This window comes from Martes martes (assembly GCF_963455335.1).
Source record: "Martes martes genome assembly, chromosome: 11".
NCBI classification, from domain to species: domain Eukaryota; kingdom Metazoa; phylum Chordata; class Mammalia; order Carnivora; family Mustelidae; genus Martes; species Martes martes.
In genome coordinates this window covers 95,888,045-95,903,198 of record NC_137899.1, presented here as the reverse complement: position 1 = coordinate 95,903,198, position 15,154 = coordinate 95,888,045, and the positions used below count along the sequence as shown (strand labels likewise).

At 37.9% G+C, this 15,154-nt stretch overlaps 1 protein-coding gene across 1 annotated transcript in view; it reads right to left on the bottom strand.

Moving 5' to 3' along the window:
• Window positions 1-5,319, bottom strand: part of LOC308352505 (putative maltase-glucoamylase 2) — a gene marked incomplete at both ends in the record, with an annotated part of 84,742 nt that extends 79,423 nt beyond the window's left edge. Inside the window, 2 exons of the mRNA XM_080818750.1 lie at window positions 1,087-1,166; window positions 5,214-5,319. Coding sequence (XP_080674876.1) covers window positions 1,087-1,166; window positions 5,214-5,319 — 186 coding nt within the window. The remainder of the gene's footprint in view (window positions 1-1,086; window positions 1,167-5,213) is intronic.
• Between the last annotated feature and the right edge of the window lie 9,835 nt (window positions 5,320-15,154).

Here is a 15,154-nt window from a genome sequence, read left to right as displayed (position 1 = left end):
TAAAATAAAATAAATAAATATAGAATAATCAGTAATTAAAAAAGCACCAGTTAGAAAATATAATGGATTGTATCTACAATACAAACTAAGTATATGAAAGATCTAGGGGAAAAAAACCCTCATAATGCATATGTAATAAAATGCATATTACACATGCATAAAGATAAACATTAAACACCAAACCCAGTTGAGAAATATACACACATAAAAAAGAGTTGAAATAGAGAGACTGCCTATGTTTTTAGAACGGGAGCTTTCAAAATTATTGAGATAGCAGTATTTCTTAAATTTACTCTACAATTCAATGCAGTCCTAATTAATATTCCAATAAGACATTATGGGATATAGAAGGTAGACTATGGGGGAAAGGAATAAAATCTAAATATATATCTTCTTTCTGATAAAGTCAAAAGTTATAATTAAGCTGGGTTCAAATAGTTGATATTCTCGTGGTAGCTACTCAGGGAGAAAATCCACATTTTTTAGCACACATTCATTTGGGGGATCTGTTGCCAATACACGATTTTATTTTTGGTTTCCTGGGGGGTTTTTTGTTTGTTTGTTTGTTTTTCAAGTTTTTATTTAAATTCTAGTTAGTTAACATAAAGGGTAAGATTGGTGCCAGGAATAAAATTTAGTGATCTGTTTAACACCATTTTAGAAGGCTCTTGTTGTAACAAACCACAGGAGTTCTACAAGTAACCGACTCAGTCATCCAAATGTGCTTGATGGCCTCTGTTCTCAAGGAATACATGGTCCAGCCCACAGACATTTCACCTTCCCATGGTTAGCCTTGGAATCACACTTATAACACATTTAGTCATGCTGGGAATTCCCCCCTACTTCAGACTTGAGACCCCATGAGCCAACACTCGCTTAGTTCCTCCTCCTCCCCTTCCATTTACCCTATCCTGCTTCCCCTGCTTCCACAGTGTTGCTGTTTATTTTAATAAGGCAAGGAATAAATGACTCCAAACAAATCAGAGGCCCACAATCCCCTCCACCACCACCCTTGTCCTACTTCATATATTCATTTCTTTTCAATAAAACCCGGCAGACCAGTAGCAGGGAGCCCACTTTTCTGACCTCTGTCACCACCTGGCCTGGAGCACAGTCTATCCTCTCTGACTCAGGGATCTCTGGGCATTCTGGAACAAATGCAGCCTCTGTATAGGAATTAAAGGAAAAAGTTGAACAATTACAGTGCAATCACAATACCAGGAAGGATGAGGGGAAAGTTATAGACTTTCAGCCAATTCTCTAGTCAGTGATTACTAGTGGCCGGTATCTACAGGTGCATACAAGTGCTGAACACATTTGCCTTTTGTTCAGTTGGTTTTTATTGAGATATCATTCACAAGCCATAAAATTTTTACGTTCTTAAAGTGTACAGTTGAATGGCTTTCAGTATTTGACAAAGTTGTGCAACCAAGCACCATTATCTAATTCCAGGACATTGTCATTACCCCGAAAAGAAAGCATGTACCCATGAGTGGTCACTCCCTACCCCCTCTTTTCCCAGTCTCTGGCAAATGCTAATCTGCTTTCTGTCCCTATGGATTTGCCTATTCTGAGTATTTCATATAAATGAAATTGTAAAGTATGTGGTCTTTGGTGTCTGGCTTCTCTCACTTGGCATAACTATTCTCAAGGCTCACCCATGGTGCAGCATGTAATAAGTACTTCATTCCTTTTTATGGGTGAATCAAACCCACAGTATGGATATATAACCCTTTACAAAAATCCGTTCCAAAGTTGATGTACATTTGTGTTGTTTCCACTTCTTGACTATTGCACAGAATTCTACGATGAACATTCCCATACAGGTTTTAGCGTGAACAGATGTTTGGAATTCTCTTGATTATAGATCTGGAAATAGAATTGCTAAGTAATGTGGTTAACTCTATCTTTAAGTTTTTGAGGAACTGCCAGACTTATTCCCAAAGGGACTGCCCAGTTTTACATCCCCACTAGCAGTATGTGAGAGTTCCAAGTGTTCCACATCTTCAACAATGGTCATTGTCTGTCTTCTTCAGGATAGACATTTCAGTGGGTGTGAAGAGTGTTTGATTTTGACTTGCATTTCCCCAAAACTGATACTGAACATCTTTTCATGACATATTGGCCATTTATAGATCTTCTACGAAGACATGTCTGTTCAAATCCTTAGCTCACTTTAAAAAACTAGATTATTTTTCTACTTTGTTTTGAATTGGAAGATTTCTTGATATATTCTGGATACAAGAATCAGATATGTTCCTTGCAAATATGTTTTCCCATCCAGTAGACTGTCTTTTGACTTCCTTGACAGTGTCCTTTAAAGCACAATTTTCTTTTAAAGTAAAATTTGCCTATCTTTTCTATGCCTATTATGGTTTGGGTGTTATATCTAAGACACTGTTGCCTAGCCCAAGGTAAAAATATCTATACCTATGTTTTCTTCTTAGAATTTTATAGATTTGGCTCTTACATTTCAAGTTTTGATCCATGTTGAGCTAACTATTCATGTGTGATATCAGGTAGGGATCCAGCATTATTTTTTTACATGTGTATATCCTGTTGTCCCATACATTTACATTTTTGCTATTTTCCCCCACTCGTTTTCAGCCATCTGTGAGGTAAACTGGGAAGATATTATTGTTCGGATTTGAACAAAGACCTTCACTCAACATTGCTATGTTTACTTTAGCTTTTGTCACCTTTGTAAGCCCCATCCCCACCCCTGCCACCCTGCAATGTAACATCAGAAGTAGGATCTAGTTTAACAGGCTCCATGAGCCAGTCAACACCCAGAATTCCATCTGAAGCTTGAGTCAACAGTTACTGCGGGCATAATAGGTCCCTTTCAATACCTTTGTTTCTGTTCAAAAAAGACCTCAAAACAACTCTCCTACATTTATGGCTCTATACTTGTTTGTATATATACTTAAATAAAAATTTATTTTAAAATTGGGTTAAAGATCTAAATGTAAGACTCTTGAAACTGTGAAACTCCTTGGGACACCTGTGTGGCTCAGACAGTTAAGTGTCTGCCTTCAGCTCAGGTCAGGATCCTGGGGTCCTTAGATTGATTCCCACATAGGTCTCCTTGCTCTGTAGGGAGCTACTTCTCCCTCTGCCTGCTGCTCCCCCTGCCTGTGCTTTCTCTTTCTCTCTCTCTGTCAAATAAATAAATAAAATCTATACAACAAAGGAAACCATCAACAGAATGAAAAGGTAACATAAAGGATGGGAGAAAATATTTGCAAACCATCTATCTGAAAATGGGCAAAATTCTAAAATACATAAGGAATGCATACAACACAATAGTAAAAACAAATAAAAAGGATCTGATTAAAAAATGGGCAAAAGACTTCCATAAGCATTTCTCTAGAGACACACAAATGGCTAACAGGAAAGATGCTCGATGTCACTAATCATCAGGGAAACTTAAATCAAAACCACAACTAGATATCACCTCACATCTCAGGATGGCTAATATATTAAAAAAAAAAAAGTAAGTTTTGGTGAGAATGTGGAACAATTGGAACCTTTGTATGCCAGTGGTGGGAGTGATGCAAACTGGTGCAGCCACTATGGAAAACAGTATAGAGGTTCCTCAAAAAATTAAAAATAGAACCATCATATGATCCAACAATCTCGCTGCTGGATATTTATGCAAAGAATTCAAAGAATTGAAATCAAAACCTCAAAGATATACTAGCACTCTCATGTTGATTGCTGTGCTATTCACAAATAACGAAGATGTGAAAACGACCCAGGCATCCATCAACCAATGAATGGATAAAGAAAATGTGGTATGTGTACATATAACAGAATATTATTCAGCTGTAAAATAAGGAAGGAAACCTGGTCATTTCCATCAACATGGGTGAACCTGGAAGACATTATGCTAAGTGAAATAAGCTGGTTATTATTATCAGAAGGACAGATGCTGCAGGATTCCATTTATATTAGGTATTTAAAATAGTCAAATTCACAGATGCAAATACTAGAATGATAGTTGCCAGGGCAAGGGGTAGAGGAAGATGGGGTGTTGCTAACCAACATGTATAAAGTTTTAGTTATGCAAGATGAATAAGTTCTACAGATCTGATGTACAACATCGTGCCTATGAGTAATTGTGCCCAATGTACACTTGAGAATCTATTAAGAGGGTAGACTTCATGTTAAGTGTTCTTACCAAAATAAAAAAAAATTTAAGAAAGAAACCTCCTTTTTAACTCATGGAAGCATATCTTCAAAAAACATCTTGAAAGAAGCCCAATATATAGAACAGGCTAGAGTTGACTATTCTGCATGAATTAGACTGTGGTTTCAGGTAAATGGAGGCATGAAGATCCAGTTTTATGTTAACTAAAAGAAACTACTTATACATTCATGTACATTATTCATGTACATTAGATAGTAATGTCATGGGACTTGTTACCCAAACAAAATTTAATAGGAAAAAATAGTAATGGTCTAAAAATAGCTTATATCAATGTTTTCCAAATCCTCGTTCAAAGACATAATTGTTCCTAGAAAGCACCCTAATGTTTACTGTGGGTAATAGTGAAAAGAGATTGAGTAGGTAGGGTTCTGCTATTAGCACCATTTCTTTTCAATATACACTTAATCTACATGTAAATGTGAGCTTTAGCAAGCAAAATCAACCACAAATACTGTTTAAATTAGGGATAGATTTTTATATTACACACTATTATTTTGTTATTTAGAGTATCATGTGCACGGAGGAGAAAGCATTCTCTTGATGCTCCTGTGTGAGAGAGAACAGTTTCAAAGGTACTGATGAAGAAATCATAGCTATTTCAATGACAGTATGGGCTGGAGGCTGATTATAATTGACATATTTAAGCCAAGTTAATCAGCTTGCTGCAACCTGATTTCCTTTTCCATAATGTAGTGGGATTGGGCACTGTTACCTCAACTGTTCCTTCTACTTGAAGGCTCTACTACTTTATGACTGGATTGAAGGACAGACATCTGACAAGCCTAATTTTGCATCTTGTTAAAATTTCATCAAATGGGACTTGGGAGATCCTGAATATCATTGGCATTCAAGGTTTTGTTGTAGAAAAAGAAAACTTGTCTTTTGAAGATTGACTGATATTGGTTGTGGATGTGGATTTTGAGTGATACAACATGGTGTTATGCTGAAGAGTGAAGGAATATAATCCTTCCAACCCCAAAGCTACAAGCATCCTCCTTACCTTCAGTTTTCTCCAACACAAAAAACATCAAGAAGATATCTAAGGCCAGCACAGTTAGGAAGAAGATGATCAGAAGGACTTCCAATACAGTGAGTTTCCTTGCCATCTGGATGGACACAGATAATGGGATTTAAGCAAACCACAAAGTTCCATCAATCCAAAAGGAGAGGCATCATGATTAGAATGTGAACTCATTTGCAAGATGACTTAATTACAAGCATTCCTCCTTACATAATTCAGAGAATATTTGTTTCCACTCATCACAGTATTTACAATTAACTCTAGTCTGTGCATCCATCATCTCTAGAACCCTTGCCTTTTTTGTCTGCAGAGGAATTGAGTATTGTCTAAGGAAAGAATATGTCAGACATAAAGAACGGAGTACAGGAGAGAGATGAGGGGTTGAGGTGCTTCACAAAGCCCTTTTAGACATCACTTTGATCCTCACACCCACCCTGGGCAGTAGATTGGAGGGTACACTCAGGGAAGGAAAAAGTAACAAAACCAGAATCCTGGTCTTCTTATTTCAATTCCTATGCCATTATGGCAAGATGTTTAATTATTTAGAAGTGATTAATTCTGTTAAGACTCTGTTAAGACTGAACCTAATCCCGATCTCCAACACAATGCTTGCTTGCATGGTCACAGCACACAAACCCATATAAATTTGGTGGCTCACCATAGCCTTGCCAATCATGCATACATAGACCCAAGTTTTAAAATATTTGGTGTATTGGAGTGTGTAGTGAACTGGGAACCAAAGAATGTTTTGGTTCTTGCCCTGACTTGCATACCAACAGGTGGGCATTTTAACTATCTGGGTGTGCATTTCTTCATCTCCAGAAGTAAGATTCTGGAGGTACTCCCAAGTTTCTGCTCTAATTATAGCAAATCTCACATTATACATATGTCTCATGACCCCATGACAGCCCTCACCATGTCATTCCTTGACTGACTCTCCACCATCTTCAGCACTCCTCCCACCACGGCTGTACATTGGCTACGCCCTGGAACGCCTCACTCTCCAGCATTGTTCCGTTTCTGAACTCACTCTTAGCCTCTACTTCCTATTTACTGGGAAAAAGCCCATCCCCTTTTATCCTGTTATTGCACTGTTTATTCTTTGATCACATTGAGGCTTCTTTTCTGTTCCACTCCCTCTTAATCTCTTAGTCCCTCCTAGCCTCCCAGCTATTACCCTTCCCTGACACAGTCCTCAATAGCTGTTATTTCTCTCATCTTCCTTGCTCCCTCATCTGCTTACTGAATTTATACAATGAAACCTGTTGACCCAAACTTCTGCCTTCCGGATTTATGCAATCAGCCCAACGGGGATGCCACTGCGTTCATAATCTGACAAATATACTGGGCCTTCAAGCCTACGGACAATCTTGCCATCTTCTCTCATTTTCCCAGGAGATATTTCAAATATTGATCCTTGTTTTCAAGCCCCAACCTTTGTTACCTACACTGTTACTCTCAACCAGTATCGTCTCCAACGTTACAAACAAAACAACTATTTTGAAGAAACTATTTCATCTCCCTGCTTCTCAACCCAAGCTTTTCTATAAAAATTATCTGTATTTAAGTAAACTTATTTTTCCCCTCTTCTCAATTGAAGAGGATACAAGGGTTATCCTCTTGCTAAGGATATCCCTTGTATCTATTCTACAGATCTCATACACTTCGAATTTCTCAAAAATCTTGTTCCACCAATTATCCTTCCTCTTCCTTGCATTATCAACCTCTCCCTCTGAATATGCTCTTTCCCCTCAAAAGTATATCCCAAGTCACCCTAAATTCTGGCGATTACTCTGTGTCTTTCTCTAGGTACCATTATAACTTTCTTTTTCCTCTTGTAGCTAACTTTCCAAAAAGATCATGGTGCACTGTCTGCCTTACCTTCCTTGTCTATTACTGGCATGGCTTCTGTTTCTTGCATTCCACTGAAATTCCCCTAAAGGTCACTGGTGATTCAACTGCTGAATACAATGAGCACTCTCTTAATCGCCCCACTATCAACCACTCCTTCTTCTTAAAATTTCTCCATGTTTGGATTCCTTGTCATTTAATCTTGGTTCTCACCTACTTTTCTGGCTCCTCTTCAATTTTCTTTTAGTCCCCTGTTTCATTAAGATATTGATATTCCCTGTATTTTCAACATAGGTCCACCAACCTCTCTCATTTAGCAAGCTCCACCACTCATATGATTTCATATAACACCCAAGGGCAGTGCAATCTGTATTTCTAGCCCAGAGATTCAGATTTGTATGTGCAACTGCCTATTAGATATCTTACCTGGATGTCCAACCAAATTCAACACATTTGAACATGTGTTCTCTGCTCCCCACACCCCAGTCCTAACTTCCACCAATTCTGTCCAATTGGCCTCTCCTCAATAATTAATATCTTGAGGAACAGAATCACAACTTTGTTAAAAAAAAATCTGTATAACTTTTGACTTCTCTCTTTTTTGCAGTTCTCACAGCCAGTCACTCGTTCAGTCAGACTTCTTCCTCAATATCTTTCAGATCTGTTTCTCCCTCTCCATCCCTACCAGAAATGCTTTAGTCAGGCCATTATTTTTGGCCTGGACTGTGACCACAGCTTCCTCACTGGCTTCCTGCTTCTAATTGGAGGATGGATTAATCTTTTTACTGCAAAAAACAGGGTTATCTGGTCTTCCTATATTCAGGTCCTCAGTGGTTCTCCAAATAAAATACAAACTCTTTAGCTTTGTAATCAAAGGTCTTCGTGACATCTCCTATGCCTGCATGGCCTGCCTCTTCTCTTCCCTATGTTCCAGCCACACCTAACCAACAACTGTGTAGTAATAATCTATATATCCATGTGAAAAAAGAATTTTCTTTTTTTTTTTTTTCTTACTTTGACATTCCTTTAACTTTGCATTTCCCTGTATTTGGGCTCTTCTCGGCCCTGGCCCATTGCCATGACAATTTCTGTAAGTATTTCCATATGCACATAGTTTCACTTTTTGATTGAGGCAAGCTTTTGGTTAATGTGTAATAGGCACTTTAATTTTGAAATGGAGGTAAGAAGCAAGGATCTATATATAATTTGCCAAGGGAGGGCGGAGTTCAGATTGGGGTTTGGAACTGAAGTTAGAGTATATTAACTGTTTTTTCCTATTAACCTAAATCTATCAGGTGTCTCTCCTCTAAATTATTCAAAGTTTTACTCTAATCCCTATAAGACGTATATAACATATAATATTATATTCCTATGATACCCCTACATCAAAGTTGACCAGGCAGGCATTATGATTCCAATTTTATGTCAATGTTAGGGTATTTTGCCTAACCATGGTTAGTGGTATAACTGAGGCAAACACTGAGGCTCTGCTTCTTAAACTAGTCTGAGTATTTGCACTCTCTCTACAATGTCTCCTAGGCTTCAGAGCTTATAGATCTAGAGGCTGGATCTCCAATGGTAGAGTTTCAGGCAGTGAAAGAAGTCTGAGGGACCAACCTCATATGCTTGCGGTACCTGACTTCGTAACTTATGCGTACAGACTATGACTCATTTCCACAGCAAGCAGATTGTCTGTCACACAGCTTCCCTTCTCCAAGCATTGTGTCTCTCCATGAGGAGACTTTCCTTCCCAGCCTCTACAAACCCAAAGCGACTACTTCTTCCAAAGCTCCCAAAACCTTCCAGGGGGAGCAGGCTCAACACCTGGGGCTGAGGAAGTTCAGAAGACTCTGGGGACAGCCCCAGGCATTTTCCTGCCACAGGAACTACTGCCATCCTGGCAGAGAGCAGGTAGATGGAGATTTGTAAAGGTAAAAAGTCTCTCCTACTTAGAAGCCCTCCCTACTCAGAGCCACTCTCCTTTATCAATCACAATTTTTGAACAACTAAAACCAGATTATTAATGAACTTAATGATCATATACTATTTCCCTCTCTACTCAAATAGATGCATTCACTAACTCCCCAGTCCATGTCACTTTCAGCTAGCTTCCAGAAGTATCCTATTTGTTCTTTCCTTTTTTTTTTGTCTCAGTGAGAGAGGAACATCTTGCATTTGACCGTCCCCATCTGTTAAACACACACACGCCCCTCTCCTGTCCAGTCAGCCTGTACTCCAGGCACTATCTCATCCCCACTCCTCATAGTCTCTCAAAAAGAACGAAAATATCCAGAAGAAAAGCGTTGAGTTGTCCAGATCATTTAGCAGAGCAGACAGGGACATTTAAAAGAAAAGAACACTACTTATTCAAAGCACCACGTACATGGAGAAAAGTACTCACCTCATAGCCGTATCGCTTTATTTGCTGTGTCTATCCCTCACTGGTTCTTGAGGAACACTGAGCAGAGGTGACAAGGCTGCTGCAGACAGCTTCTGCCAGGATCGATTTATTGCACTGTACATTTGATGGCGATTGGAGGAGAGGAGTGCATTTTCCAGCTAACCATAAAGGGCCTTTGCTTTCCTTATGACTTAGAGAAAGCTCCATTTGTTAATAAAAGGGGAAGTTGGGCTTTTGTTCTGATAGTTATGCTTTTTCTGTGTTCCTGTTCATATCCAGTTACTTTGCTTGTCACACTGCATTGTACTTGCTTGTCTGTCCACGTAGCCTGAAGGGCTCAGGGAGCTGGCCATCTTCAGTCATACCTGCAGATTCTGTGCTTAGCACTCTGCCCAACATAAATATGTAGCTATTTGTTGACTAAGTAAATGAAAAAAATGAATAGCTCTTGCTTGGTTTACCCACATTGTTCATTTTTTCATTTTGTCTCCCAAAGTCTTTTTTTTTTCTTTTTCTTTTTTTAAATTCAATTAGCCATCATATAGTACATCATTAGTTTTTGATGTAGTGTTCAATGATTCATTAATTGCATATAATACCCAGTGCTCATCACATCACATGTCCTCCTTAATGCCCATCCCCCCAGTTAGCCCATCTTCCCCACCCACCTCCCTTTCCCACAACCTTCAGTTTGTTTCCCAGAGTCAAGAGTCTCTCATGGGTTGTCTCCCTCTCTGATTTCTTCCCATTCAGTTTTCCCTCCCTTCCCCTATGATTCTCTGCACTATTCCTTATATTCCACATGAGTGAAACCATATAGCTATCTCTCTGACTGACTTATTTCTCTTAGCACAATACCCTCTAGTTCCATCCATGTCAATGTAAATGGTAGATATTCACCCTTTCTGATGGCTGAGTAATATTTCCTTGTATATATGAACCACATCTTCTTTATCCATTCATCTGTGGAAGGACATATCATCTTCTTCCACATTTTGGCTATTATAGACATTACTGCTATGAACACTGAGGTGCAGGTGCCCCTTGGGATCACTATGTTTGTATCCTTTGGATAAATACCTAGCAGTACAATTCCTGGGTTGTAAGGTAGCTCTACTTTTAACTTCTTGAGGAACCTCCATACTGTTTTCCAGAGTGGTTGTACCAGCTTGCATACCTACCAACAGTGTAAGAGGGTTTCCCTTTCCCCACATCCACATTCTAACTGTTGTAAAGTGGTTTCTCATTGTGTCTTTATTTTAAAAATATTCTTGTGAAAAAGTTGTATGAGGTTAAATGGTTCATGGTTAATGAGTACTGGTAATCCTTTTGTCAAATTGGTCACATGCTTGAGCTATTTGCCATGTAGTGAGCTTACAGTGTTAGACAGGTAACATTGCCAGTGGTTTTCTCTTCATTTTGACAGTGGAGGAGTTAAACAGCATCTGTGCTTCTTCCTGCTTTATTTTTATTTTCTACTTTCTTCTTTTTTTTTAATAAAACCACCAAAGTTCTTTTGAGTAACTCAGATATTAATTTAAATAAGCATTCCCATCAAATGTTCTCAATAAAATGAGCACCATCAAAGTAGATGTTATATAATCTTAAAGTGAGAAGATACTTCTACTGGAAATGGGTCATGCTCTTTGACTATTCGACACCTTTAAAAATCTTCTAATATTTAAGGAACTTTCCACCTTGGGGATTCTGTCCCCCTGCTCCCAAGTAAGAGGCTAGAAATTCCCTTTCACAATCTTCCTTTCGGCCAAGGTAGAGACAGGTTGTCTGTGCTCGGCCAATGAGATGTGCCTATGTATCCAGAATGGTGAAGAGACATTGTTTCAGAGGCAGCAGGGACCGGGGACCTAGTGGCATCCTATGTTCAGTATAGGGGGTATAAGCTGCCAGACAAATGCTAAGGACCATGGCAGTGGAACCTCCTACAAGGTAATCAGGCTGCTGTACCTAGCCACGTAGCCTACAAACCTGACACTCTAGTCCTCCTGGAGTTTCAATGAGTCACGAAAATCTTTCAAGATTCTTTTTTGTTCTTAAGCTAGCTAAAGTGTGTTACTTTTGTACTGAAACAGAACTCATATGCCATGACATTCACCCTTGCAAAATATACAGTTCAGTGGTTTTTAGTATATTTACAGAGTTTTGCAAAAATCACCACTATCTAATTCCAGAACATTTTCATCATTCCAAAAGAAATCCATCACTCATTCATGGTCACTCCCCATTCTCCTCTCCTCAATCCCTGCAACCACTCATCTACTTTCTATCTTTATGGATTTACCTATTCTGAACATTTCATATAAATAGAATCATACAATATGCAGCCATTTGTGTCTGGCTTCTTCCACTTGGCATAATGTTTTCAAAATTCAACCATACTGTTATACATATTAAGTGCCCTCAGGTATCAATGCTTTATTCCTTTTTACAGCTGGATGATATTCATTAAATCAATATATTACATTTTATTTATATACTCATCAGTTGATGTACATTTGTGTTGTTTCTACTTTTTTTTGTTTTTAGGGGGAATGCTGCTATAAACATCATGTGCAAGTTTTTGTGTGAATATATATTTTCAATTCTTTTGGGGACATACCTCAGAGTGAAATTTCTAGATCATATGGGAACTCTATCTTTAACTTTATGAAGAATTGCATTTTCCAAAATGGTGACAGACAACATTTTACATTTCCACCATCAAAATATGAAGGTATATGGTTGTTTACTCTATATATAACAATATATGAGGGCACGCCATCTTTTAATGGCATCTAAGATCCATAGTAATATAGTAGCCATAGTAGTCCCTGTTTGCTTCAAATCCTCAGTGTATGGAAAGCACATACACACAGAAACTTGGTTTCTACTTTTTTGAACTTCAGGAATGACATAAACACCTTATCTTTTGCTCCAATAAAAGAGAGCCTTTGTTAGACAGAAAATGTACTTGGATCTCATTTCAATTGGGAAAATATCTTGGCAAAAGATCGAGAAAGGAGATTTGTTACTACATAAGATAATTCTATTCTTTGTGTGGTACTTTACTCTTAGCTCCTCGCATCCCATACTCGCTTATGACATCATTCACATTTCAGTACTAACTGACAATCCCAGCTATAATCTGTTTCCTAAAGTGCAGAAATTAGCTAACTTTGCCATCCTTTCTTACTAACTAGCAACTGGAAGATATTGGGTCCCATGATTGTGTTCACCAATGAAAAAGAGACATTTTAAAGAGAAGAAACAAGAATGCAACCCAGTATCTTCCAATTGTTTATTAGTAAGAAGGCACAGTAAGGTTAGCTCTTGGCAAAACTTACAAAGGAATCAAAGCAAGCAGAGAGTTGAATCATCAAGACAGAAACCAACAATATGCATGACCTTTAACTTTCAAAGCACCATCCTCCAAGGCAAGATGCAAATATCTCAATGAAATTGCTATAATGACAAGAAGGGAAGGTACTGACACTTGGACCATATCTGTCAAGGCCAACACAACCTTGTCTTTGTAGGTGCCTATAATAATTAATGCTATTAATAGATTAGATAATATTAGATCATTAAAAAGATGATTTTAATAAGAAAATGAATGAATTTTCTTCCTCCTTAAGTGAGAGGGTTTCAGATTTTTTTTTTTAATTTCAGCATACCTATAATGAGATAAAGGGAAATTCTGTGTCTTAGGGTGAGAGAATATCTCAAAAAGACTCCAACCTTTCCCCTAATGGTTGGCCAGGAGTTACAAATGTAGGTCCATGTTACAAGGTCTGCTTCAAGGTAGCCACAAGTGTATATGGCTCCATGTGTAGTCATTCTTATTCTTTTCTTCAAATTTTTATTTAAATTCCAGTTGTTAACATACAGTGTAACATTAATTTTAAGTCTATAATTACCTACTTTAATTTTTAATATGATAAATATCAATAGATATAACCTCATGAACAAAAGCTTTAGAATCCTCAATAATTTTTAAGAGTACAAAAAGGTGCTGGAACCAAAGTATTTGTGGAGTTGATGATTTGGTGTACTGATTTTCAAATGTTTTACATAAACATGTTATATGAAATGTATATGATAGATACATATTCCACATGAATAAAAAATGTAAGCATATATATTATATAAACATATACATTAAGCATATATGTATATGCATACAATGCATATACTTAAAATTCTTTAATTCTTTTTTTAAATTTAAATTCAATTAACCAACATAGAGTACATCATTAGTTTTTGAGGTAATGTTCAATATTCTTTAGTTGCGCATATCACCCAGTGCTCATCACATCACGTGCCCTTCTTAATGCCCATCATCCAGTTACCCCATGCCCCCACTCACCTTCCTTTCCACAGCCCTCAGTTTGTTTCCCAGAGTTAAGAGTCTCTCATGGTTTGCCTCCTCTCTGATTTCTCCACATTCAGTTTTCCCTCCCTTCCCCTATGATTCTCTGTGTTATTCCTTATATTCTACATATGAGTGAAATCATATGATGTAATTGTGTTTCTCTGATGGCCTTCTTTCATTTAGCATAATACCCTCCAATTCCATCCATATCAGTGTAAATGGTAGGTATTCATCCTTTCTGATGGCTGAGTAATACTTCCTTATATATATGAACCACATCTTCTTTATCCATTCATCTGTTGAAGGACATCTCAGTTTGGCAATTGTGGACATTGCTGCTATAAACACTGGGGTGCAGGAGCCCCTTCTTTTCACTACATCTGTATCTTTGGGGTAAATACCCAGTAGTGCAATTGTTGGGTCATAGGGTAGCTCTATTTTTAACTTCCTGAGGAACATCCTTACTGTTTTCCAGAGTGGCTATATCATCTTGCATTCCTATCAAGAGTCTAAGAGGGTTTTCCTTTCTCCACATCCTCACCAACACTTATTTTTCCCTGTCTTAATTTTAGCCATTATAACTGGTGTGTAACATGGTATCTCATTGTGGTTTTCATTTGTATTTCCCCAATGACAAGTGATGTGGACCATTTTTTCATGTGTCTGCTGGCCATCTGCATGTCTTCTTTGGAGATGTGTCTGTTCATGTTTTCTACCCATTTCTTGACTGGATTATTTGTTTTTGGGGTGTGGTGTTTGACAAGTTCATTACAGATCTTGGAAACCAGCCCTTTATCTGTTATGTTATTTGCAAGTATCTTCTTCTATTCCTTAGTTGCCTTTAGTTTTGTTGACTGTTTCCCTTGCAGTGTAGAAGATTTTTATCTGGACGCAATCACAATAGTTCACTTTTGCTTTTGTTTCCCTTGCCTTTAGAGACATGTTTTGCAAGAAGTTGCTGTGGCTAAAGTAAAAGACGTTACTGCCTGTGTTCTTCTCTAAGATTTTGATGGATTCCTGTCTCACATTTGGGTCTTTCATCCATTTTGATTTTATCTTTGTGTATGGTGTAAGAGAATGGTCCAATCTCATTGCCAAAGAAAAAGTCAAACTCTCACTCTTCAGAAATAACATGATTCTTTATGTGGAAAACCCAAAAGACTCCACCCCAAAACTGCCAGAACTCATACGGCAATTCACAATGTGGTAGGATACAAAATCAATGTGCAGAAATCAGTTACATTTCTGTACACTAACAATGTGACTGAAGAAAGAAAAATTAAGGAATCGATCCCATTT